Below are 27725 nucleotides of genomic sequence, written 5' to 3' on the forward strand. Positions count from 1 at the left end.
GACAACAGATAGTGCCAGAGAAGCAGATCAAGATAGTGAGAGACAGACACAGATTAGTGAGATGAAAGACACACACAGTGAGAGACCAGACACACATGAGAGACAGGACCCACACACAGTGGAGACCAGACCACACACAGTGAGAGACAGACACACACAGTGAGAGTCAGACACACACACAGTGAGAACAGACACACATACACAGGTGAGAGACAGACACACACTAAGTGAGACAGGGACATACAGAGTGAGGAGACAGACCACACCACAGCAGAGAGACAGACACACCTCAGTGAGAGGACAGACACACACAGCTGAGAGACAGGACACACACAGTGAGAGACAGGACACACATCAGCGAAGACAGACAACACAGTGAAGAGACAGACACACCAGCGAAAGACGAACAACCCGATAGTGAGAGACAGACACAGATAGTGAAGACAGACACAGACAGTGAAGACAGACAGACAGACACAGATAGGGAGGAGACAGACACATAATAGTGATAGTACAGAAAAGTCAGTCAGAGACAGGACAGACAGACAAGATACGTGAGAGGCAGACACAGATGTTGTAGAGTGACAGAGTACCGAGACAAGACACAGATTAGGTGAGAGACAGACACGATAGAGTGAGAGAACAGACACAATAGTGAGAGACAGACAGACCACAGATAGTAAGAGACAGACAGACAACACAGATAGTGAGAGACCAGACGACAATAGTGCGAGACAGACACAGACAGGGAGAGACAGACAGACAACGCACAGATTAGTGAGCAGACAGGACACAGATAGTTGAGAGGACAGATCACAGACAGTGACGAGTACAGACAGACAGACACAGATATGAGAGACGGACACAGATAGGTGAGAGACAGCAGACAGAAAGTATGAGTGAAGTCAGACCACAGATAGTGAGAGGACAGACACAGATAGGTCGAGCAGGACTCAGCACAGACCAGCATGAGTCAATAGTCAGACAGACCGATACAACATGGATTGGTGTAGGAGACTCCTGAAGCACAGATAGTGAGATGTAACAACACATGGTCATAAGTGATCGTGTACTCAGACGCACACCATAAGGTAGGAGCGCTGAGACCACACACAATCGCCAAGCATCGTAGATCGACACGGACCAGATAGGTGAGGACAACATCTAAGATACGGAGAGACAAGACACAATATGACGAGACAGACATAGTACACATGATAGTCGAGAGACAGACAGACAAAGGATAGTGAGACGACAGAATCAGATAGTGAGAGCAGACCACAGATAGTGAGAGACAGACAGACCCACAGATAGTGAAGAACAGACAGAACAAATCGACTCAGTTCGACACGAGACAGACCACTCATAGATGACTCCTAGACACAGATAGTGAGCGACCGACAAGACAGATCATCAGTAGTATTCCGAGCACAGACACTGACACAACGGACTTAGTGAGAGGACAGACACGCGTGATCAGTTCGAGAGACAGACACACACAGCGTGAGAGACCAGACACGCACAGTGAGCAGCCAGACCAGAACACACTACAGCGAGAGACCATGACCACACATCCCAGTGAACGTTCAGCAGTATCACACACCGATGTCGAGCAGTTCAGACACTTAAGCACATATTATGAGCTAGACCACCACACTCAGCTGAGAGATCATCGTACACCACACCAGTCGAGCATCTAGATCAGGACAGAGTGAGAGCACAGACACACACATCTGCTCGCACGAACGACAGACAGCACTGCAGTTCCGCACGGAGCACAGACGCACGAGAACTCAGCAGATTGGACACGCGACATCTACTACAGTGCAGAGCAGCACGATCACCATCCTTCCGCCGACGAGACAGACCCTACACGCACAGTGAGAGACAGACACACACAGCGGCAGAGTCTACGACCCAGCAGCTGCCGGAGTAGACACATCGCACCACATCGAAGAACCAGACCACAGCTCAAGTGAGACATGGAACATCAACCACAGCGAGAGACAGACACTCACACCAAGCGAGATGGACACCTCAACAGCGAGTAGCACACATTATCACACAGCGAGCATGCACCACACCACACACGGCAAACCCCATGACACAACGCGACGCTAGACCAGACCACACTCAGTGAGAGAGCTAGACACACACAGCCGAGAGACAGACACCAACAGCGATGAGACAAGGACACACACAGCGAGAGACAGACACACACAGCGAGAGACAGACACACACAGCGAGAGACAGACACACACAGCGAGAGACAGACACACACAGCGAGAGACAGACACACACAGCGAGAGACAGACAGACAGCCGTGGGCAGAGAGAACATTCCTGTTTGTGCTGCTGATACAGAAGGGATTGGACGGAACCAAAGGCCACAATTTCCCACCAATCTGTAACAGAAGGACCTGCCCCCCCGGGGTCCGAGTGCCACAGACACGTGGCAAATAAAACAAAGATCGGGCAAGAGCTGTCTCATTAACCACCAACAATCAGCCGGTCGGCGCCAGCGCGTGCCATTTACCAGAGTGACAGATACTGCCATCCCAGTGCCCATTGTACCAGAGTTGCATCCCAGTGCCCATCTTGGTGCCATCCCAGTGCCCTCATACCCAGGGTGCCATCCCAGTGCCCTCATACCCAGGGTGCCATCCCAGTGCCCACGTACCCAGGGTGCCATCCCAGCGCCCACATACCCAGGGTGCCATCCCAGTGCCCAGCGTACCAGTCGGTGCGCATCCAGTCCGCCACATACGCCAAGGGTGCCATAGCTAAGCGCCCACATTACCGAGCGGTGCCTCACAGTGCGCCCACGACCGCAGCGGTGGTGTCCATTTCCCCTTCACGATACCCAGTCCGTGGTGCCATTCCAGTCGCCCGACGTTCCCCACGGGCTTGCCATCCCAAGTGCCCACCATTTACCCAGGGTGTCCATGTCCCAGTTGCCCACTAGCCTGCCTGCGCCCTCATTCATTTCTTTCCACCTCTCGCACTCGAGCCATGCGCCCACCTGCTGCCCCCACCCTATATAACTGTTAGAGTTGTCGGTCCACAAACGCTGGTGCGTGCTACTGTTTAACCTCATACTCCCACGACAATCCTGGGCTGTTCTCTTTCCCATGGTCTAGCACAGGGAGGTGTGGGCCCCACTAACAATAAGCCCCAATCTGTCTCTCTACAGTCCTATTTCATGGGTCTGCCTCTCTTTCCCTACTGGCCAAGTAGCTTTGCCCCCATGGGATTAATAGGTAACGAGAGCAGCGCTCTGTGGGCCAGAGCCAGCAGTAACAGTAGGAGGGGAACATTTGGCCACTAGAGGGAACTCTTGCACCTTCAAAAGTCTCCCGTCCCAGGTCCCATTGAATGCACGGTGGATCCAGGAAAGTACGCCCACCTCCAGCCCAATCATAGGAGACGAAGACTGAGTTCCTAGCGACTTCCGCCCTTCTGTAATCGCTCCCATGTCCTTTCCCGTGCACTGCTAGCAACTGGTAGTGCTGCTTGATCGCCTCTATCCACCAAGCACTGTAAAAGTATAACTTAGTAAAATTTATAAAACACTGCGTGCAACACAAGTAGTTGGCTTTTTGTTTGTTCCCCTTGCTTCACATATATCCCTACTCCACCTGCTCTCCATCATTCAGAGCTGTCCCATTGGCCATGCAGGGGTGGCAACAAGTCACATGGTCTCTCAGGAAGTACATCCCCCATGTAATTATAGTAATGTTCTCCTGCTATACCTCTAAAAACAGTTACAATATAATCGGCACATCTATGACACTTTTTCGCATCTCTGGTCTTTCTTAATTCATATTTTCTCTACTATGCTTTCTGAATTACTCTCTATAACGTCTTTCTTCTGACTCCTTCTTCCCCTACATGCGCGGGGGGGTACCAACGTGACCCCGCGCGGCAGGGCCAACTGCTCCTGGTGAGCGCTACCAACTCTGACATGTTAATGTTAATTATACAGTTATCTTTATTCTCTAATTTAGGCCCTCGTCTTTTTATATTCCTGTGCTTCTTTTTTTTTTTTTTTTTTTTAAAAAACGCCACTGCCTTGGTGCCTAGGTTGTACGTTGGCTACCCTTAGCAACAAGAAATTCAAATGGGAGAAGTATGCTGAACCGAAAAGCCTATATAATCATAAAGCCACCAAATAATAATACTAAATAAAGATCGCCAAGAACCATCTGGCACAGCTTTGCTCCTCAGACAAAGCCATATCTCTACATTACATAATAAGCCATTCCATCACTAATGAGGCAATGGTAACAGCGCATATTGAATCCATGGCCAAGCTCGTGTGAACTTTATCGTGGGCTGCCTCACCGCGGTATACCGCAGCGCTGCTGAATGTGGCGCGGCTAGCGCCCTGTGCGCCAGTGCTTTCATTAACAGAGCTAATCCCCCGTTGTTTTTCTTATCGGCGGCCCCAGTCTGTGATCTCCGGCCCGGCGCGTTGCGCTCAGGCGGTGCTCGGGCCGGCTTGTATAAATCACGCTCTGTAACCTACAGGCGCCGGGCGCTGACAGCCAGATTAGTGCACCGAGGGCCGGCTCTGCCGGGCCCTATTTATTCTGCGCCGAATGGATTTCACCTGAATCCAATACGCCCGGGAATTCAAGCAGGTCTTCTACAAAGCCAGAAAACCTTGTTGGATGCTACGAGGCGGAATCTGTGATACTTCCGAACTTTCAAGCAACGCGACTCAAGACCCACCCGTCTCAATTGGTAGCAGCCGACTGGGGGCTAGATAAAGCCTGTCGCTACCCAAGCCATAAATTCAACCTCGCCACATTAGAGACTGCACTAAAGCGCGATTGCAGCCTTCTTACTCATCTTGGTACCGCCACCCAGAACCGTGCTAGGTCCAGACTGAGGGCCCAAAATAGTGCACCGCAGATTCCAGTAGCCCGCCAGAGGCACAACAGCCCCACCTCAGCCTCATATACAATGGACGTGAGCTGTGTCATCTGTGGCACACTCGCCCTTACAGCTCCACCTGGTCACTTCCTCAGTACCCAGATGGCCACATAACTAGCCCCCCCCCCCAGGGCCCCAATAGATATATGTGGGACCTGTCGTGTGCCACCTTACAGCCGCCCCCCTCTCGGCTCTCCAGTTCCCAGTTGCCATGAGCGCCCACAACATCACCCCCCCCTCAGTTGTCTCCAATAAATAGTGACTGTCTTGTGGCACTTCTTACAGCTACCCTCCCTCGGGCTACTCCTCAGTGTACTCCAGAGCGCCCAAAGACAGCTCGCCCCAGCTCAATTCTCATATATATTTTAATAGCTTTGATGTGTCTTTAGGCATGCTCTACTCAGCTCCCCTCTCCTCTCCTCCTCCCCGGTCCGGTTATTTTCCCCAGTCCCACCCCCACTCGGAGGCCAACTCAACTAGCCCCCTCCCCTCTGTCATCCAGCCGTGTCCCAAGTTATAATAGTGTCACCTGCGTCCTGCTCACCTTACAGTCCCCCCCCCTCCGGCTATTCATTCCCCAGTACCAGGAAGATCTAAGAATACAGGCCCCCCCCCTCAGCCGCTTCAAATAAATAGTGATCCTGTCTCTCGTGGCACTCTCTTCACAGCCCGCTCTCCCTGCGATTTCCCTCTAGTACCCCCACGAGGCACTACAATCCAAGCCCCTCCCGCCCACCTTATATCATACGTTGAGTGCTTCTTGTGGCACGGCCTTCCGTACAGCCTCCCCCTCTCATGCGGGGCCCGTCCTATCTCTACGCTTACGCCCTAGGAACGGCACCATCAACGAGCCTCGCTCCCGCTCAGCCCCTAACTAAATTTAGTGTGATGTCCTGTTGCCGGCCACCTTACAGCTGCCGCCCCCCCGTCCCGGCATTCCCGAGCTACCAAGTCAGGCACAACAGCCCCCCCCTCCAGCCCAATAATAGTGACTGCTCTGTGGCACCTGTACAGGCCCCCCCTTCGCGATTCCCCAGTACCCAGATGCACAAAACTCCAGCCCCCATGTCCATCCCAAAGATAGTGCACGTCTTGTGGACACCGTTTACAGGCCCCCCCTGTGCTACTTCCCAGTTACCCCGAGGCACAATACAGTCTGCCCCCCATGCCCCCGACACTACAATAGTATGACTGCTTGTCGGCACCTCTCCACGCCCCTGGCCTTTCCCAGTACCAGAGGCACGAAACCACCCCCCCAGCCCAATTATAAATGCATTTGACCTGTTTCTTGATGGCACCTTAACCAGATGCCTCCCCCTGCTATCTATCTTCCTTGTACCAGAGGCGACAAACCCGGCTCCCCCCAGCCCCCTAATAATATGAGTTGTATGTCGTGTGGCACCTTACAGCCCCCCCTGGCATTCCCAGTAACCCAGAGGCACAACAGCCCCCCCCCCAGCCCAATAAATGTGACTGTTCTGTGCACCTACGCCCCCCCTGGCGATTCCCTAGTAAACCCAGAGGCACAACGACAGCCCCCCCAGGCCCTCAATAAATAGTGGACGCGTGTGGCACTTACAGCCCCCCGGCGAGTCCCAGTACCCAGAGGCACCAAACAGCCCCCCAGCCCAATAAATAGTGACTGTCTTGTGGCACCTTACCAGGCCCCCTTGGGCATTCCCCAGTACCCAGAAGGCCACAATAACAGCCCCCCCGCAGCACCTCACTGTCTGTGGCACCTTACAGCCCCCTGCATTCCCAGTTACCCGAGGCACAATACAGCCCCCCCCCAGCCCAGATAAAATAGTGACTGTCTGTGGCACCTTACAGCCCCTCCTTGGCATTCCCAGTACCCAGAGGCACAAACAGCCCCCCCCCAGACCCAATAAAATAGTGACTGTCTGTGGCACCTTACAGCCCCCTGCATTCCCAGTACCAGAGCACAATACCCAGGCCCCCCCCCCCCAGCCCCCAAATAGAAATAGTGATGTCTGTGGCCACCTTTCAGCCCCCCTGGCGACTTCCCAGTACCCAGAGGCACAACCCTAGCTCGCTCCCAGGGTCGGCCCAATATAAGTAGGTGACTGTCTTGGCACCTCCTACATCGGCCCCCTGCGCGAATTCCCGTAACCCAGGAGGATCAAGTACCAGCTCCCCGCCAGTCACCCAATAAATATGATGCTGTGTCTGATGGCACTCTTACAGCGCCCCCGCTTGCATTGCCCAGTACCCAGAGTCACAAAACAGCCCCCGCCCTCCCCCTCAGCCGCAATAAATTAGTGACTGTCTGTGCACCTTCTAACAGCCCCCCCGGTAGCATTCCCGAGCTATCCAGCGAGCCACAAAGCCAGGCTCGCCGCTCGCAGCCCGAAGCTAAATGAGTGGATGTCTGTCGTCGGCACCTTTGACAGCGCCCCCTGGCATTCTCCCAGTACCCCAGAGGCACAAACAGCCCCCCCAGCCATACACATAGTAGACGGCCGTCTGTTGCACGTTACAGCCCGCCTGGCATTCCCAGGTCACCCAGAGCCGCATCCAAAACACCCCCCCAGCTCCAACTAAAATTGGGACTGTCTGTGCCACCTGAAACCAGCCCCTGGCATTTCCAGTAGCCGAGCAGGCAGCAAACGATGCCCCCCGCCGGCCGCCCAATCAAAATAGTGCACTGTGTTCGATGTGGGCAACCTTACAGCCCCCCTGGGCATTCCGCGAGTACCCAGTAGGCACCAAAACAGCCCCCCCCCAGCCAATAAATAGTTGGACTGGTCGTGTGGCCACCTTACCAGCCCCCCTGGCCTATTCCCCATACCCCCAGAGGCACAAACAGCCCCCCCCAGCGGCCCAATAAATAGTGAGCTTGTGGCACTTACAGCCCCCCTTGGCATTTCCCAGTCATCCGTCAAGAGGGCACGACAACAGCCCCCGCCCCAGCCCGAATAAATAGTGACTGTCTGTGGCACCTTACAGCCCCCGCCTGGCATTCCCTGCAGTACCCTAGAGGCAAACCAGCCCCACCCCCCTAGCCCAATAACAAATATCCGTGACTGTTCTGTTGGCACCGCTTACAGCCCCCCTTGGCATTCCCAGTACCAGAGGGCACAAAACAGCCCCCCCAGCCCCCAATAAATAGCTGACGTGTCTGTGGCACCTTACAGCCCCCCTGGGACTATTCCCAGCTACCAGAGGCACTAAACAGCCCCCTCCCCCAGCCCAATAAACTAGTGACTGTCTGTGGCACTGCTTTACCAGCCCGCTTTGCTATTCCCGAGTAGCCCAGAAGCCACAAACAGCGCCCCCCTCAGTCCCATAATAGTGGGGACTGTTCTGATTGGTACCTTACAGCCCCCCCCTGCATTCCCGAGTACCCAGCAGGCACAAACAGCCCCTCCCCCCAGCCACGATAAATAGTGTACTTTCTGTGGCACCTTACAGCCCCCCGGCTTCTTTTATATTGCGCCAGTCACCAGAGGCATCCAAACAGCCCCCCCAGCCCCAATATAATAGTGACTGCTCCGTGGCACCTACAGCCCCCCGCCATTCCCAGTCAGTATCCCAGAGCGACAAACAGCCCCCCCAGCCCAATACAAATAGTGACTTTTGGCGCGGTTCTGTGGCACCTGAGTACATGCCCCCCGGCATTCCTACAGTACCCCAGACTCACCAGACAGCCCCCCCAGGCCCAATAAATAGTGACTGTTCCTGGCACTTTACAGCCCCTACGGGGCACTTTCCTCACGGTAGCGCCAGAGCACACAACCAGTGGGCAGAGTTCTCTTCGCACGGCCCAGGGCCTCTGAAGATTAATATGACCGCTCTGTTGCAGCTTCTACAGACCCCGTGGTACTACGCGCGCGATGCAGTCTATTTGTATTGTGTCGCCAAGTCCCAGTGGACAAAACAGCCCCCCCCCCACGTATCCCGATAAAATAGTGACGTTCTCTGGCTACCCTTTACAGCCCCCCCGGCTATTCCAGTACCAGAGCACAAACACCCCCCCAGCCCAACTGAATAGTCTGACTGTCTGTGGCACCTTACAGCGCCCCCCTCGGCATTCCAGTACCCAGAGGCACAAGACAGCCCCCCCCCCAGCCCATAATAGTGACTTGTCTGATGGCACCTTACAGCCCCTGGCCATTCCAGTTACCCAGAACTCACAAACACCGCCCCCAGTATCCCCATATAATAGTGACTGTCTGTGCACCTTCACAGCCCCCCGGGCATTCCCCGAGTACCAGAGGCACAAAGCAGCCCCCCCCCAGCCAATAAATAGTGACTGTCTGTGGCATCTCTTACAGCCCCCCCCAAGTACATAGCGGTGCCACAGGGCAGAAGCTGATTATAAGGACTGACCTGCTGCATTATAGCAACACATAATAATGAAATCCAATGGTCTCCCTATGGGGCCAAGGCACACACATGAACTGACCGGTGGGGGTAGATATCCCCGTGGTGTTTGTAACTGCTGTGTCCCACGAAACTCCTCCAAAAGATTGGTGTGGCTCATTAATTAAGAAAAATAAATTGAGTTATTCGGGTATAACGAGAGTCAAGTCCCCCCCCTCCCACACCTGTACCCAGCCGCCGGCGCGCCTGGCACTCTCTCCTTTCCGTGCGCCCCGAGGGGTAGGAGTTAATTAAACTGGGCCGCAACAATTAGACCCACGACAAAATCAAATAATCAGACTTCCAAGGGAAAGGAACAGCTTTGCTGAGGTCCAACTTTTCCACAGAAGTTGGGGGGAGAGAAATAGTATGTGGGGGGGGGGTGTTCTGCACATTCAGGGACATTTATGGAGATTTTCCTACATCTGGGTTTTCATATTCCCTCACACCCCTGTACCCAACAGGATAGGGATTCCCCCTTGTACTAGGACAAGTTTTCAGAGAACAGCCCCCTAATTGTTTCTCATAGCCTTGATGAGAGATACCATTAAACTATGGACATAGCATTCCCCTGTACTAAGCACCAATTCAGCAGAACAGCCCCTAAGTTTGCCCATAGCCTGTACAGAGAGATACCATTAAAACTATTGGCACATTAGGGATTTCCCTGTACTAAGCCACATCGAGCAGGACAGCCCCCTAGTTTTGCTGCATAGCCTGTACAGAGAGGTACCATAAAACTATGGCACTAGGGATTCCCTGTTATAGCACATTCAGCATGAAACAGACCCCCTAGGTTGCTCATTTAGCCGTACAAAGGAATACCATAAACATATGGACATAGGGATTTCCCCTGTACTAAGCACAAGTTCAGCAGGAACAGCCCCTAAGTTTGCCCATAGCCTGTACAGATGAGATACCATAAATGTATGGGCACATAGGTGGACTTCCCCTGTACTAAGCATACAATCAGCAGGACAGCCCCCTAGTTTTGCCCATAGCCTGTAGCAAGAGAGTACCAAGTAAAACTATCCCGCACTAGGGATTCCCTGTTACTAAGCACATTCAGCAGGAACAGCACCCCCTAAGTTGCTCATAGCCTCGTACAAGGATGTACCCATAAACTTATGGACTAGGGCATTCCCCTGTACTAAGCACAATTCAGCAGGAACAGCCCCTGAAGTTTGCCATAGCCGTACAGAGAGATACCATAAAACGATATGCACATAGGGGATTCCCCATTGTACTAAGTATCACATATTCAGGCGAGGAACAGCCCCCTAAGTTTGCCCATAGCCTGTACAAGAGAGATTTACCAGCAGACAAAGGAGAGGTATAAGACTTTTGGTTCCTATGGATAAGGGAATATTAATGGAATATCGGGTAGAAAACAAGAGATGATATACAGAATTGACAGACGCCCAGCGGTTAATCCCATTGGTCGGTGGGTGGCACACACTACACATAGAAGTGACAGAGACACAGACAGATGGATTCGCACTCGGTGGCCCCGGGGCCGGGGGAAGATCCATCACTGGTGACAAGAGAAATAACATTGAGACTGCGGCTGAACTGCACCCATCTGTCAGTCTGACAGTCACAGCCGCTTCTCATTGGCTCCTGGGGGGGGGCCCTGGGGTCCATGAAATGATCAAAAAAAGCCCAAATTCAAGTTCAGGCCAAACCCACGAAGCTGAACCGGCCAATCACATGTAAGTCTGGCCCCACCCAATCTGCACCTTTTTAGTAGGGCCATAATGTACGGGGGGGGGCAAAGGGACAGACTCCCTGATCACTACACGAAGATCTGGTTTACCCCCCCCCCCTCCAGACCCTATGGCAACTGCCAACTCTAAGCGTCCCCCCCCCTCATTGGCTCACCCCCCTCTCCCCTCACAGCCTATTGGGCCAGGTGGGAATGCCGGAGATCCAGCCAAAAAATGCACAAATCTCAGCTGGAAACGACCCCCCCGGGGGCAGAAAATGATCCCAGTGCAGCTGTGGGAGAGGCGCGTGTCTCTGTTAACCCCTTGGAGGGGGTCAATGCTATATATAAAGGGGCAAATACTATCTATCAGTGGCCAGAATGCAATGCCCATTAGCCACAACTGAACTATAACTCCCAGCAGCCGCAGGCAGACAGGTACTGAGTTTCTACCCATAAGTAATAGGCTGATCCAGTCACTGGTCCACTTGCCATTCTGGGCCAACTGAGATAAGGCAGGAATGGTTCTGATCCAGCCTGATACACAGGTGTCTTTGTTCAACTTCAGCTACGACAAAACACGGAAATAACTGGGCGACCCCCCTATATACAAGATCTGCATGTGCGCCCCCCCAAGCAAAAAACGGGTTTGGTATATCGAGAACTACAACCCAATAGACTTTCTCCTGCGAGATGAGACAAGGGGGCATTTTCTTCCCTCCCAGAAACAAGAGAAATCGCATTAATCGCGCATTGCGCGCTGCCGCCCCCGATAATGAGCCGAAGGATTGCGGATCGGTCTCTGAGCCAATTACTGGCAGGTCTGAGCCCACAGAGAAGGCGATTTCTATCAGATGTGGGGATTAAGCACTTTCCCTGCCCGGAGCGGCCCCTGAGCGCTTGGGGCTCCGTGATGGCGCACACACTGCCCGGATTAGCGCCGAGACGCCGGGATCATGGGATTTAGGGAGGGGGGGCAGTGAGTGGGAGTGACAGGGGGGGGGTGCACAAAAATGGCGTTAAATTGAGATAAAACGTTCTTTTACACCGAAAAATCCATCAACAACAAATTCACAATCGTCTGCGCGACAGTAATTACTGTTCCATCAAAAAGTCGGATTAAAACAATTTCAGCAGTTTAACCCCTTCCTGGTACATTCGGCTTCTTCTGCAGAGAAATTTGCCAACGACCCAAACTGCCCTATTTACCCAACAGATTCACTGCAATAATGTAATTTCTACTTCCCCCCCCCCCCCCCATCCCACTACTCCAGGGCTCTCTAGCAATGGCCCAGGGCAACTAACATCTCCATCTCCTTTTTCCCCTCCCGTTTCCATCTTGCCCTACTGCCCCCATCTTGCCCTACTGTCCCCATCTTGCCCTACTGGCTCCATCTTGCCCTACTGCCCATCTTGCCCTACCGTCTCCATCTGTTACCGTCCTCCATCTTGCCCTACTGTCTCCATCTTGCCCTACTGCCCCCCATCTTGCCCTACTGCCCATCTTGCCCTACTGCCCCCATCTTGCCTCCTACGCCGTTCATTCGCCTACTGTCTCCATCTTGCCCTACTGTCTCATCTTGCCCTTACCGCCCACCATCTTCCTACGTCTCCATCTTGCCCTACCGTCTCCATCTTGCCCTACCGTCTCCATCTTGCCCCTACCGTCTCCATCTTGCGCTACCGTCCCCATCTTGCCCTACTATCTTGTCCCATCTTGCCCTACGTCTCCATCTTGCCCTATCTTGCCCTACCGTCTCCATCTTGCCCTACCGTCCCATCCTACCGTCTCCATCTTCCCTCCCATCTTGCCCTACCGTCTCCATCTTGCCCCTACTGTCTCCATCTTGCTCCCTACTGTCCCCATCTTGCCCTACTGTCTCCATCTTGCTACTGTCTCCATCTTGCCCTACGTCCCCATCTTGCCCTACTGTCTCCATCTTGCCCTACTGTCCCATCTTGTCCTATTGTCTCCATCTTGCCCCTACTGTCTCCATGCTCTTGCCTACTGCCCCCATCTTGCCCTACTGTCTCCATCTTGCCCTACTGCCCCCCATCTTGCCCTACTGTCTCCATCGCGCCCTACTTGCCTCTGTCTCCATTCTTGTCCTACTGTTCCATCTCGCCCTAATGTCTCCATCTTGCCCTACTTGCCCTACTGTCCCCATCTTGCCCTACTGTCCCCATCTTGCCCTACTGTCCCCATCTTGCCCCTACTGTTCCCCATCTTGCCCTACTGTCTCCATCTTGCCCTACTGTCTCCATCTTGCCCTACTGTCCCCATCTTGCCCTACTGTGCTCCATCTTGTCCTACTGTCTCCATCTCGCCCCTACTGTCTCCATCTTGCCCTACTTGCCCTACTGTCTCATCTTGCCCTACTGTCTCCATCTCGCCCTACTGTCTCCATCTTGCCCTACTGTCCCCATCTTGCCTAGCTGTCCCCATCTTGCCCTACTGTCTCCATCTTGCCCTACTGTCTCCATCTTGCCCTACTCTCTCCATCTTGCCCCACTGTCTCCATCTTGCCTCACTGTCTCCATCTTGCCCCACTGTCTCCATCTTGCCCTACCATCTCCTCTCCTGTCTGCCCTTGGGTTACGTACTGCCAGGGTCTAATGGTGAATAGTTTGCCCCCTGGTGCCCAAGATTCAGATCGGTGAGAGAATCCCAGTCCCCACTAACATTGCCCAATGCCAGGGGCAGAAATACCCGGACACTTACCCTTCCGTCCTGTAGATGGAGCACCTTTCCAGCGGCACCTTCAGGACCCCATTGTTCAGCCCCACAAACAGGGACCTGTTGCTGTGCAGGATCTGGAGGCTCCTGATTGGCTCCTGTTGGCCAATGGGCAGGATGTGCATCTCCTCCAGGTAACAGCTGCGGAGGCTCCGGTTGGCGGTGGAGAGAGCCTTGAGGATGGTGCCGTGTTCTGCAACACAAAGACACAACTGCCCTCATTCCCTGAGCCCAGAGACCCGTGATCTGTCCAACAACCCCCGGCAGCTACGGGCTGACAGTTGTACATCAGTAGTGGGTGCTGGGTCGGACCCCCCCCCCCCCGGGCCCCTTGGGAACATAAATCACTTATCAAGACCCTTCTCCTAACTCTGAAATGATATTAAGTATCAGCTGGCCTATTGAGTGCAGCAGCGCCAAGCTCTAAGCTCATACCCTATGGCCGGGGCGGCCACTTACCGGTGCCGATGTACATGACGTGATACAAAGTGTCTTTGCCCTGGACGATATCCACCACCAACTTGGAGAATCGGACACTGTCCTGGGTCACCAGCGGCTCCACCGACACCGGCTGCACCACGTCGTTCATGAGGAAGAGGCGCTGGGCGTCCTGCAGGCTCCTCTCCGTCAGGTTCTCGTTGGGGCTGTCGTCATTCAGAATCCCGCACTGTGCCGGGGAGGGAGGGCACGGGGGTGAGCACAATGGGGGCACTAATGGGGCGCAGGGTCACAGGAAGGGGCATTGGGGTACAGAGGGGCAGGTTTGGGGGTACAAAGCTGAAGTCTCACCTGAAAGTTGGGTATTGGATTAATGGTTGGCAGCCAAGCGGACCGGGGGTTCTCCTGGTACCGGAAGGGCCCATTGAAGGCCTGGGTGATGGCGCTGAGGTTGAAGGCACAGACCGCGGAGGCTGCTATGCTGTTCCTATTGGATAAAGCACAAGGGACCGTTACTGCCAGGAACCAATCAGAACCCAAGGAGCAGCGCAGCTGGGAGGGACCCCCCCGGGGGTGTGAATGGTTCTGATCCACCTGTTCTTGGCACTAGGGGTGCAGGGAATCCAGGACTTGGGCTGCATCCCTACCTGACACCCCAACTCTTACCAACTCGGCCGCTTAGATTGTAAGCTCTGCGGGCAAGACCCTCCGTGTAATGAACATGGCTCCCCAAGAGCTTACAATTAAAGGAGGCACATACCACTGCCCGGCTGAGTTGGTTTCTATGCAACTGCCGTAGCAACGAAGCATTTCTCATTAAGCTAATTAGCAGCCCCCCCTCGACCACTTAGATTGTAAGCTCTGCGGGCAAGACCCTCCGTGTAATGAATGTGGCTCCCCAAGAGCTTACAATTGAAGGAGGCACATACCACTGCCCGGCTGAGTTGGTTTCTATGCAACTGCCGTAGCAACGAAGCATTTCTCATTAAGCTAATTAGCCCCCCCATTCCTGCGTCGGTTTCGCTCCCTGCGGCCTTGGCGCTGGGCCAATCAATCGCAGGAATTTCCAGGACACCCTCTAATTACCGGTTCCATTAAAGTGACGGGCGTAACCCCGCCTCCCGGCGCAGGAATCCGACGCACACCGCTCGCCCTTTTTGTTTTCTCTCCTACAAATTGTTCCTTTTTTGTCAGTTCTCGGTTGGTTTTTTCGCCGGCCCCTCAAGTAACCATGGCAACTGCCACCGGCGTGCTGCGCTGGGAAACCAGAAGCCATTTTTTACTCCCGGGGAGGGCAATTTGCAGAGCTGCTTAAGCGGCGGCCGTTACGGCTCCCGACAGATGGACCGGGGCCGTATTTACGAACAGATTTTAAAGGGGAAGTTAAACTTACAGTACATTTTTAAAGTCGTGACTGATGGAGCAAAAGGTTAACTACACCTTACGTTTGCTCATCATTTTTGAATTGGCGTTTTTGTTCTGCAACAAATTTAATTGGCTGGTTGCTAATGGTCCTGACCCTAGCAACCAGCCTCAGAATCAGGCTGCAGGCCCCGGCAACCAGAGAGCAATTTGTATTTTGCTATGGAGACAGTCAGAACAGAGTGAGGGAGAAAACTCTCCCTTTCTATTTCTTTTATCTGCGCCACACAAGGTAAACTTGCCCTTTAAAGGGAAACTACACCTAAAGGACAAGCTGCTCCTCCGTAACACAGGGGGCTTTCTAGGCATTGGCCGGTTCCAGGGTGCCCCTACTTACCCTGAAGAATTGGGGTGGTATTGGCCGGGTGCCCCTGCTTTAATAGGGGCTAGGGGGTTACTCTGGTTACATTAAAGGGTTTATTAAAGGGGAAGTTCACCTTAACATTAACTTTTAGTATGACGTAAAGATTTATATTTTTCCAATTTGCAATTGGTCTTCACTTTTTATTTTCATTTTTTTTTTTACTTATTTAGCTTCTCGTTCAACTGTTCTCCATTTTAGCAGCTATATGGTTGCTAAGAACCAATTTACCCTAGCAACCAGGCAGTGGTTTGAATGAGAGACAGGTATATGAATAGGGGAGGGGCTGAATAGAAAGATAAGGAATAAAAAGTAACAATAACAATAAAACTGGAGCCTCACAGAGCAATAGGGTTTGGCTGCCAGGGTCAGTTATACTGTTGCTAGGGCTCCAAATACCTTAGCAACCAGGCAGTGGTTTCAATGAGAGACTGGTATATGAATAGGGGAGGGGCTGAAATAGAAAGATAAGGAATAAAAAGTAACAATAACAATAAAACTGGAGCCTCACAGAGCAATAGGGTTTGGCTGCCGGGGTCAGTGACCCCCATTTGAAAGCTGCAAAGAGTCAGAAGAAGAAGGGAAATAAATAAAAAACAATAAGAAATAAATAATGAAGACCAATTGAAAAGTTGCTACGTATTGGCCATTCCATAACATACTAACAGTTAACTTTAGGGTGGGGTTGGGGTGCCCTGGTTAGAGTGGGGGGGGCCGGACTCACACGTTGGTGGTGAAGACCCCGTAGATGAGGTCCTGCTCGGGGAGGAGGAAAGTGCTCTGCAACTCGTTGTAGTAAAAGGGGATCTCGCCGGGGCGGGAGCAGTTCAGCCGCGCCTTCATGAAGGTGGTCCAGGTGTCCTCCAGCAAAAAACGCCCCCCGTAGTCGTTCTTACAGACCCTCGCCACCCGGGAGTAAACCGTCTTCCCGCAGTCGTGCTCCACCGCGTTCTCCCGGAAGAAGAAATACGTGAAGATCCCGATGTCGTAGGCGGCCACAAAGTTGGGCTCTGGGGAGACAGAACGGGGGGGGGGGGATTAGACCAATGAGAATCCTGCGTGCCCACCCTGGCAAGCCAATGCCCCCCCACTTACCATTCAGCCATTTGGAGTTGTACTGGGCGGTGCGCAGTGGGGGGACGCTCCCCAAGCTCCGATAGATTACAGGGTCCCGGCCAGAAAAATCGATAACCGTGGCCGCGTAAAGCTCCCCCCGCGTGGTCATCACCGCCGTGGAGTTGTGCCGGGGGTCGTACGGGCAGCGAGCCACCCCATTTATCTTCTCTATCACCTTGCTCAGGTTCCCCACCTGCATCCGGGAGGAAAAGGGTTAACTAAGGGAACAGGGAGACTGACCCCCCCAATTTGCTTTTTGGGGTCTTTATTTCATCTCATACTGGAAGGTAGTCCATGGGCTAGAAGGAGGAGTGGCCAGTAGCTGATTGGCCAGACTCATTTAGAGTGTATCAGTCTGGCCAATCACGTCCCCCCGGCGATGTAACAGTACCTGGCGACTGGTGCAAACCGGGGAGAAGGCGTTGGTTCCGCAGGTGAAAACTCGCTTCCCGCTCACGATCAGGACTCGCACGTAGTTCTGACACTCGTCCTGCAGCGGAAACAGAGATTGGACCCCATCAGTCATGTGATTCCCGCAAAAAAAAGAATTATACATGGAATTGGCACTGTATTTATCCTGCTGTGGGTTCTGGGGTATTATACATGGAATTGGCACTGTATTTATCCTGCTGTGGGTTCTGGGGTATTATACATGGAATTGGCACTGTATTTATCTGCTGTGGGTTCTGGGGTATTATACATGGAATTGGCACTGTATTTATCTGCTGTGGGTTCTGGGGTATTATACATGGAATTGGCACTGTATTTATCCGCTGTGGTTCTGGGGTATTATACATGGAAATTGGCACTGTATTTATCCGCTGTGCGTTCTGGGTATTATACATGGAATTGGCACTGTATTTATCCCGCTGTGGGTTCTGGGGGTATTATACATGGAATTGGCACTGTATTTATCCTGCTGTGGTTCTGGGTATTATACATGGAATTGGCACTGTATTATTCTGCTGTGGGTTCTGGGGTATTATACATGGAATTGGCACTGTATTTATCCTGCTGTGGGTTCTGGTATTATACATGAATTGGCACTGTATTTATCCGCTGTGGTTCTGGTATTATACATGGAATTGCATGTATTTATCCCGCTGTGGTTCTGGGGTATTATACATGGAATTGGCACTGTATTTATCCTGCTGGGTTCTGGGGTTATTATACATGGAATTTGGCACTGATTTATTGGGTTCTGGGGTATTATACATGAATTGGCACTGTATTTATCCTGCTGTGGGTCTGGGGTATTATACATGGAATTGGCACTGTATTTATCCTGCCTGTGGGTTCTGGGGTATTATACATGAATTGGCACTGTATTTATCCTGCCTGTGGAATTATACATGAATTGGCACGTATTTATCTGCTGTGGGTTCTGGGGTATTATACAGGAATTGGCACTGTATTTATCCTGCTGTGGGTTTCTGGGGTATTATACATGGAATTGGCACTGTATTTATCTGCTGTGGTTCTGGGGGATTATACATGGAATGGCACTGTATTTATCTGCTGTGGGTTCTGGGGTATTATACATGGAATGGGCACTGTATTATCCCGCTGTGCACTGGGTATTATCATGGAATTGGCACTGCCTGTGGGGTTCTGGGTATTATACATGGAATTGGCACTGTATTTATCTGCTGTGGGTTCTGGGGTATTATACATGGAATTGGCACTGTATTTATCTGCTGTGGGTTCTGGGAATTATAACATGGAATTGGCACTGTATTTATCCTGCTGTGGGTTCTGGGGTATTATACATGGAATTGGCACTGTATTATCTGCTTGGGTTCTGGGGTATTATACATGGAATTGCACTGTATTTATCCCCTTGGGTTCTGGGTATTATACATGGAATTGGCCCACTGTATTTATCTGCTGTGGGTTCTGGGGTATTATACATGGAATTGGCACTGTATTTATCCTGCTGTGGGTTCTGGGGTATTATACATGGAAATTGGCACTGTATTTATCCTGCTGTGGGTTCTGGGGTATTATACATGGAATTGGCACTGTATTTATCCTGCTGTGGGTTCTGGGGTATTATACATGAATTGGCACTGTATTTATCCCGCTGTGGGTTCTGGGGTATATACATGGAATTGCACTGATTTTATCCCGCTGTGGTTCTGGGTGGTTATACATGGAATTGGCACTGTATTTATCCTCTGTGGGTTCTGGGTATTATACATGGAATTGCGCACTGTTATTTATCCCGCTGTGGGTTCTGGGGTTATTATACATGGAATTGGCACTGTATTTATCCTGCTGTGGGTCTGGGGTATTATACATGGAATTGCACTGTATTTATCCTGCTGTGGGTTCTGGGGTATATACATGGGAATTTGGCAACTGTATTTATCTTGCTGTGGGTTCTGGGTATTACATGGAATTGGCACTTATTTATCCTGCTGTGGGGTTCTGGGGTATTATCATGGAATTGCCACTGGATTTATCCTGCTGTGGGTTCTGGGGTATTATACATGGAATTGGCACTGTATTATCCGGCTGTGGGTTTGCTGGGTATATACATGAATTGGCCACTGTATTTATCCTGCTGTGGGTTCTGGGGTATTATACATGAATTGGCACTGTATTTATCCTGCTGTGGGTTTCTGGGTTATTATATATGGAATTGGCACTGTATTTATCTGCTGGGGTTCTGGGTATTAATACATGGAATTGGCACTGTATTTATCTGCTGTGGGGTTCTGGGTATTATACATGGAATTGGCACTGTATTTTTTCCTGCTGTGGGTTCTGGGGTATTGATACATGGAATTGGCACTTATTTATCCTGGCTGTGGTTCTGGCTGGTATTATACATGGAATTGGCACTGTATTTATCTGCTGTGGGTTCTGGGTGGTATTATATGGAATTGGCACTGTATTACCTGCTGTGGGTTCTGGGTATTATACATGAAATACTGGTATTATCCTGCTGTGGGTTCTGGGTATATACATGAATTGGCACTGTATTTATCCTGCTGTTGGGTTCTGGGGTATTATACATGAATGCCACGTATTTATCTTGCTGTGGGTTCTGGGGTATTATATAATGGAATTGGCATATTTATCCTGCTGTGCGGTTCTGGGTTATATATACATGGAATGGCACTGTATTTATCTGCTGTGGTTCTGGGGTATTATACATGAATTGGCACTGTATTTATCCTGCTGTGGTTCTGGGGTATTATACATGGAATTGCACTGTATTTATTCCTGCCTGGGTCTGGGGTATTATACATGGAATTGCACTGTATTTATCCTGCTGTGGGTTCTGGGGGTATTATTACATGGAATGGCCACTGTATTTATCCTGCTGTGGGTTCTGGCTATTATACATTGGAATTGGCACTGTATTTATCCGCTGTGGGTTCTGGGTATTATACATGGAATTGGCACTGTATTTATCTGCTGTGGGTTCTGGGGTATTATACATGGAATTGGCACTGGCATCTGCACTGTAGCTGTTTCTGTGGGGTTCATTATACATGGAATTTGGCACTGTATTTATCCTGCTGTGGGTTCTTGGGTATTATACATGGAATGGCACTGTATTTCCTGCTGTGGTCTGGGGTAAATACATGGAATTGGCACTGTATTATCCCGCTGTGGGTTCTGGGGTATTATACATGGAATTGGCAACTGTATTTATCCCGCTGTGGGTTCTGGGGTATTATACATGGAATTGGCACTGTATTTATCTGCTGTGGTTCACATGGGGTATCATTATAACATGGAATGGCACTGATTTATCCTGCTGTGGGTTCTGGGTACATGGAATTGGCACGTATTTATCATTATACATGGAATTGGACTGTACTGCGGGTACATAATGGCACTGCTGCTGTAATTAGACAAGATAAAACCCTAGGGGCACTTTTGGATCCGGTACCACTGACTGGCACGCTGCACATATCAGGCACTGGGGGCTCTGTAGTTACCATTGGTAGGGACACCCCTTCCCTTCTAGTAACAATGCGAGGGGGCTACTTGGCACATCATAGTGACACGCACCCGGGGGCTTCAGCCCAAAATAGTCGCTAATAGCGGGGTCTGAACGCTCTGTCGCCGCGCGTCACCGGCTTTTCCTTGTGTAAATGCTCATTTGCTGAATAATTGAGCTGAAATGATTCGCTTGATTCTTTGACTTCATATTGAGGGGGTGTGCGGGGCGGGGGCAAAATTATACCCCCTTTAGAATATGCAGAGCTCCCGTAAATGGTGGAACAAAACTCATTAAAAGAGACATTATCCGGCGCGTTCCCTGCATCGGCGTGATTTACAAATCAGCTGTGACCCACGGCGACGCGTTTCCCTCCTCCCATAAAAATTTCCTGCGCTGTTTTGCTCCCTTCTTAGTAATTTTATTGTCAGTCTGAGCAGTGTTATTATATCCCCCCCCCCCCCCCCGCCCAGCCCCCCGCCCCCCAGCGAAACGGGCGCACAACCCAGAATGGAATAGGAAATGATGAGATTTCTGACTCAACAGCAGCCACAAATGTGCAGCAGTCCTGCCCTGCTTTATGGCTGAGATTCTAGCTATCTGTATAACAGAGCATTCTGTCACAGTGGCACAGATCCTATCTGATCCCCCCATTGTAAGCAGCAGTCCTGCCCTGCTTTATGGCTGAGATTCTAGCTATCTGTATAACAGAGCATTCTGTCACAGTGGCACAGATCCTATCTGATCCCCCCCATTGTAAGCAGCAGTCCCTGCCCCTGCTTTATGGCTGAGATTCTAGCTATCTGTATAAACAGAGCATTCTGTCACAGTGGCACAGATCCTATCTGATCCCCCCATTGTAAGCAGCAGTCCTGCCCTGCTTTAATGGCTGAGATTCTAGCTATCTGTATAACAGAGCATTCTGTCACAGTGGCACAGATCCTATCTGATCCCCCCATTGTAAGCAGCAGTCCTGCCCTGCTTTATGGCTGAGATTCTAGCTATCTGTATAACAGAGCATTCTGTCACAGTGGCACAGATCTATCTGATCCCCCATTGTAAGCAGCAGTCCCTGCCCTGCTTTATGGCTGAGATTCTAGCTATCTGTATAACAGAGCATTCTGTCACAGTGGCACAGATCCTATCTGAATCCCCCCATTGTAAGCAGCAGTCCTACCCTGCTTTATGGCTGAGATTCTAGCTATCTGTATAACAGAGCCATTCTGTTACAGTGGCACAGATCCTATCTGATCCCCCCATTGTAAGCAGCAGTCCTGCCCCTGCTTTATGGCTGAGATTCTAGCTATCTGTATAACAGAGCATTCTGTCACAGTGCACAGATCCTATCTGATCCCCCCCCCCCATTGTAGCAGCAGTCCTGCCCTGCTTTATGGCTGAGATTCTAGCTATCTGTATAACAGAGCATTCTGTCACAGTGGCACAGATCCTATCTGATCCCCCCCATTGTAAGCAGCAGTCCTGCCCTGCTTTATGGCTGAGATTCTAGCTATCTGTATAACAGAGCATTCTGTCACAGTGGCACAGATCCTATCTGATCCCCCCCCCATTGTAAGCAGCAGTCCTGCCCTGCTTTATGGCTGAGATTCTAGCTATCTGTATAACAGAGCATTCTGTCACAGTGGCACAGATCCTATCTGATCCCCCCATTGTAAGCAGCAGTCCTGCCCTGCTTTATGGCTGAGATTCTAGCTATCTGTATAACAGTTCATTCTGTCACAGTGGCATATAGGGTACATATATAATCAGGTGACGGGCATGCTGACATTGTTACCGTTTTAGACGGCATCCATCAAATCTGATTGAATTCCCATAAGTAAATGGATCAAGCCACACGTACTGAATATAATCCGGCACCAGAGATTAGAAGTAGATGCATGGGAACCATAGCCCAATGCTGCTCTATCAGAGGGTAGTGGATATGTGGCTGCGCCCACTGGCATAAGAGGGAGGATGCAGCAAAGGATGGTGGGAACAGTCTCACAAGTCACATGGAGAGGAACGACTGTCCCTTTATAAGGATGGCTATAGGTTTAAAGGCTAAAGGTGGCCATACACGCACCGATATTATCGTACGAAACCTCGTTTCGTACGATAATCGGTGCGTGTATGGCATGTCAGCGAGCCGACCGATATCGCAGGAAGCTGCTGAAATCGGTCGGCTCGCCGATCGGCCAAGTTAGAAAATTTTGATCGGGAGCCATAGAAGGCGCCTGACCAAAATTCTCCCTTCAGAGCTGAATCGGCAGAAGGAGGTAGAAATCCTATTGTTTCTCCTTACCTGCCGATTCAGCCCTGAATGGTGTGTGGCGGATCTGACGATGTTTCGTGCGACCGACGGTCGTACGAAACATCGTGAGATCGCCACGTGTATGGCCAGCTTTAGTTATCCCACATATACTATACAATAGCGCGGCACCTTCGGGGCTCATTTGCAAGAGAAGTGAATGGAGGGCGCGAGGCTCGGCGCTGGGCACCAGTTCGGTACAAATGACTCTCTAACAAGCACAGACAGAACAGTCGCTCTCATTGGGACCCTGCGCTCTAAATCACAGCAGCCCTGGCAACTCTCGCTGAACAGAACCCTCTGTTATTAACTACAGGGAAGGTGCCAACGTCTCTTACATTCAGCCTCAAATTAAAGCAAATGTGCCCGGCGGTAATGCCAAGCGCTGGCACCGAGAGAGGCGGGGGGGCAGGGATACTGGGTACGGCTGAGTGGCACCGGGAACAACTGCTCATTATTGTAAAGGGTTAGTTTGCCTTAAATCTCTCCCCTATCCCTGACATCCCCTCAGCTGGCCTGGGGGGGGGGCTGTTTGTGCCTCTGGGTACTGGGAATGCCAGGGGGGCTGTAAGGTGCCACAGACAGTCACTATTTATTGGGCTGGGGGGGCTGTTTGTGCCTCTGGGTACTGGGAATGCCAGGGGGGCTGTAAGGTGCCACAGAGAGTCACTATTTATTGGGCTGGGGGGGGGCTGTTTGTGTCTCTGAGTACTGGGAATGCCAGGGGGGCTGTAAGGTGCCACAGACAGTCACTATTTATTGGCTGGGGGGCTGTTTGTGCCTCTGGGTACTGGGAATGCCAGGGGGGCTGTAAGGTGCCACAGACAGTCACTATTTATTGGGCTGGGGGGGCTGTTTGTGCCTCTGGGGTACTGGGAATGCCAGGGGGGCTGTAAGGTGCCACAGACAGTCACTATTTATTGGGCTGGGGGGGCTGTTTGTGCCTCTGGGTACTGGGAATGCCAGGGGGGCTGTAAGGTGGCCACAGACAGTCACTATTTATTGGGCTGGGGGGGCTGTTTGTGCCTCTGGGTACTGGGAATGCCAGGGGGGCTGTAAGGTGCCACAGACAGTCACTATTTATTGGGCTGGGGGGGCTGTTTGTGCCTCTGGGTACTGGGAATGCCAGGGGGGCTGTAAGGTGCCACAGTCAGTCACTATTTATTGGGCTGGGGGGGCTGTTTGTGCCTCTGGGTACTGGGAATGCCAGGGGGGCTGTAAGGTGCCACAGACAGTCACTATTTATTGGGCTGGGGGGGCTGTTTGTGCCTCTGGGTACTGGAATGCCAGGGGGGCTGTAAGGTGCCACAGACAGTCACTATTTATTGGGCTGGGGGGGGGGCTGTTTGTGCCTCTGGGTACTGGGAATGCCCAGGGGGGCTGTAAGGTGCCACAGACAGTCACTATTTATTGGGCTGGGGGGCTGTTTGTGCCTCTGGGTACTGGGAATGCCGGGGGGCTGTAAGGTGCCACAGACAGTCACTATTTATTGGGCTGGGGGGGGGGGGCTGTTTGTGCCTCTGGGTACTGGGAATGCCCGGGGGGGCTGTAAGGTGCCACAGACAGTCACTATTTATTGGGCTGGGGGGCTGTTTGTGCCTCTGGGTACTGGGAATGCCGGGGGGGCTGTAAGGTGCCACAGACAGTCACTATTTATTGGGCTGGGGGGGGGGGCTGTTTGTGCCTCTGGGTACTGGGAATGCCGGGGGGGCTGTAAGGTGCCACAGACAGTCACTATTTATTGGGCTGGGGGGGGCTGTTTGTGCCTCTGGGTACTGGGAATGCCAGGGGGGCTGTAAGGTGCCACAGACAGTCACTATTTATTGGGCTGGGGGGGGGGGCTGTTTGTGCCTCTGGGTACTGGGAATGCCGGGGGGGCTGTAAGGTGCCACAGACAGTCACTATTTATTGGGCTGGGGGGGGCTGTTTGTGGCCTCTGGGTACTGGGAATGCCGGGGGGGCTGTAAGGTGCCACAGACAGTCACTATTTATTGGGCTGGGGGGGCTGTTTGTGCCTCTGGGTACTGGGAATGCCAGGGGGGCTGTAAGGTGCCACAGACAGTCACTATTTATTGGGCTGGGGGGGGGCTGTTTGTGCCTCTGGGTACTGGGAATGCCAGGGGGGCTGTAAGGTGCCACAGACAGTCACTATTTATTGGGCTGGGGGGGGGGCTGTTTGTGCCTCTGGGTACTGGGAATGCCGGGGGGGCTGTAAGGTGCCACAGACAATCACTATTTATTGGGCTGGGGGGGCTGTTTGTGCCTCTGGGTACTGGGAATGCCAGGGGGGCTGTAAGGTGCCACAGACAATCACTATTTATTGGGCTGGGGGGGCTGTTTGTGCCTCTGGGTACTGGGAATGCCGGGGGGGCTGTAAGGTGCCACAGACAGTCAATATTTATTGGGCTGGGGGGGCTGTTTGTGCCTCTGGGTACTGGGAATGCCAGGGGGGCTGTAAGGTGCCACAGACAGTCACTATTTATTGGGCTGGGGGGGCTGTTTGTGCCTCTGGGTACTGGGAATGCCAGGGGGGCTGTAAGGTGCCACAGACAGTCACTATTTATTGGGCTGGGGGGGGGGCTGTTTGTGCCTCTGGGTACTGGGAATGCCAGGGGGGCTGTAAGGTGCCACAGGACAGTCACTATTTATTGGGCTGGGGGGGCTGTTTGTGCCTCTGGGTACTGGGAATGCCAGGGGGGCTGTAAGGTGCCACAGACAGTCACTATTTATTGGGCGGGGGGGGGCTGTTTGTGCCTCTGGGTACTGGGAATGCCAGGGGGGCTGTAAGGTGCCACAGACAGTCACTATTTATTGGGCTGGGGGGGGGGCTGTTTGTGCCTCTGGGTACTGGGAATGCCAGGGGGGCTGTAAGGTGCCACAGACAGTCACTATTTATTGGGCGGGGGGGGGGGGGGCTGTTTGCCAGGGTCTAGTTTAAATCCCAGTCTAGGCCTGTACTGTACTACAACTCCCAGAATTCCACCATCACTAAGGACAACCTCCCTGCAGTACTATTTCCCAGCATTCCCAGCCACTAACCCCTCCCCCACAGTTTGACACAATAAAACACTTTGCAATGAGGTTTCGGAGGACACAGAACTTGGCTGCGCTCCAGAATCTCATGGTTCCGGCGTCGCTGTCCTGTTATTGTGCCCCTCGCAGGTCCAACTCCCCCGGCAGTAATGTCCTTGTCTCTACTACTAACTACAGCTCTTTATAGGGTGGGTAACCCCTTATGTGCCACAGGAGAAAATTCATCATCAGCGAATCTCATTTGTGGGTTCTGATAGATCTGAGCAATTATACAGGGTGCCAGGCAGCAGATGGACCCGATGAGAAGGGAGAAGGTCTGGCCTGTTGCTAAGGGCACCTGTGTCTGAGTAACCATATAGGAAGTCAACCTGAGCCACAAGAAAACAATCTACTGTCCCGAGTAAGTGCCCAATAATGGGGCAGATTCATGATTTGCAACCTGATAGTATTTGTTTGAGTTATATGGGGAGGGCAAGATGGGGATAGTAGGACAAGATGGGGACAGTAGGGCAAGATGGGTACAGTAGAACAAGATGGGGACAGTAGGGCAAGATGGAGACAGTAGGGCAAGATGGAGACAGTAGGACAAGATGGGGACAGTAGGGCAAGATGGGGACAGTAGGGCAAGATGGAGACAGTAGGGCACGATGGAGACAGTAGGGCAAGATGGGGACAGTAGGGCAAGATGGGGGACAGTAGGACAAGATGGAGACAGTAGGACAAGGTGGGGACAGTAGGGCAAGATGGGGACAGTAGGGCAAGAATGGAGACAGTAGGGCAAGATGGGGACAGTAGGGCAAGATGGAGACAGTAGGGCAAGATGGAGACAGTAGGACAAGATGGAGACAGTAGGACAAGGTGGGGACAGTAGGGCAAGATGGGGACAGTAGGGCAAGATGGGGCAGTAGGGCAAGATGGAGACAGTAGGACAAGGTGGGAACAGTAGGGCAAGATGGGGACAGTAGGGCAAGATGGGGACAGTAGGGCAAGATGGGGACAGTAGGACAAGGTGGGAACAGTAGGGCAAGATGGGGACAGTAGGGCAAGATGGAGACAGTAGGACAAGATGGAGACAGTAGGGCAAGATGGGGACAGTAGGACAAGATGGAGACAGTAGGACAAGATGGAGACAGTAGGGCAAGATGGGGACAGTAGGACAAGATGGAGACAGTAGGGCAAGATGGAGACAGTAGGGCAAGATGGAGAAAGTAGGGCAAGATGGGGACAGTAGGGCAAGATGGAGACAGTAGGGCAAGATGGGGACAGTAGGGCAAGATGGAGACAGTAGGGCAAGATGGGGACAGTAGGGCAAGATGGGGACAGTAGGGCA

At 52.1% G+C, this 27725-nt stretch overlaps 1 protein-coding gene across 1 annotated transcript in view; it reads right to left on the reverse strand.

The window, feature by feature from the left end:
* sema5b (semaphorin 5B) overlaps positions 1-27725 on the reverse strand; it is a 140711-nt gene that overhangs the window by 26243 nt on the left and 86743 nt on the right. The window contains 6 exon segments of the mRNA XM_031892879.1: positions 13748-13955; positions 14222-14429; positions 14552-14687; positions 16708-16993; positions 17079-17292; positions 17491-17589. Of these exon segments, the coding sequence (XP_031748739.1) occupies positions 13748-13955; positions 14222-14429; positions 14552-14687; positions 16708-16993; positions 17079-17292; positions 17491-17589 (1151 nt within the window).

This window comes from Xenopus tropicalis, chromosome 9, assembly GCF_000004195.4.
Source record: "Xenopus tropicalis strain Nigerian chromosome 9, UCB_Xtro_10.0, whole genome shotgun sequence".
In the NCBI taxonomy this organism is placed as follows: domain Eukaryota; kingdom Metazoa; phylum Chordata; class Amphibia; order Anura; family Pipidae; genus Xenopus; species Xenopus tropicalis.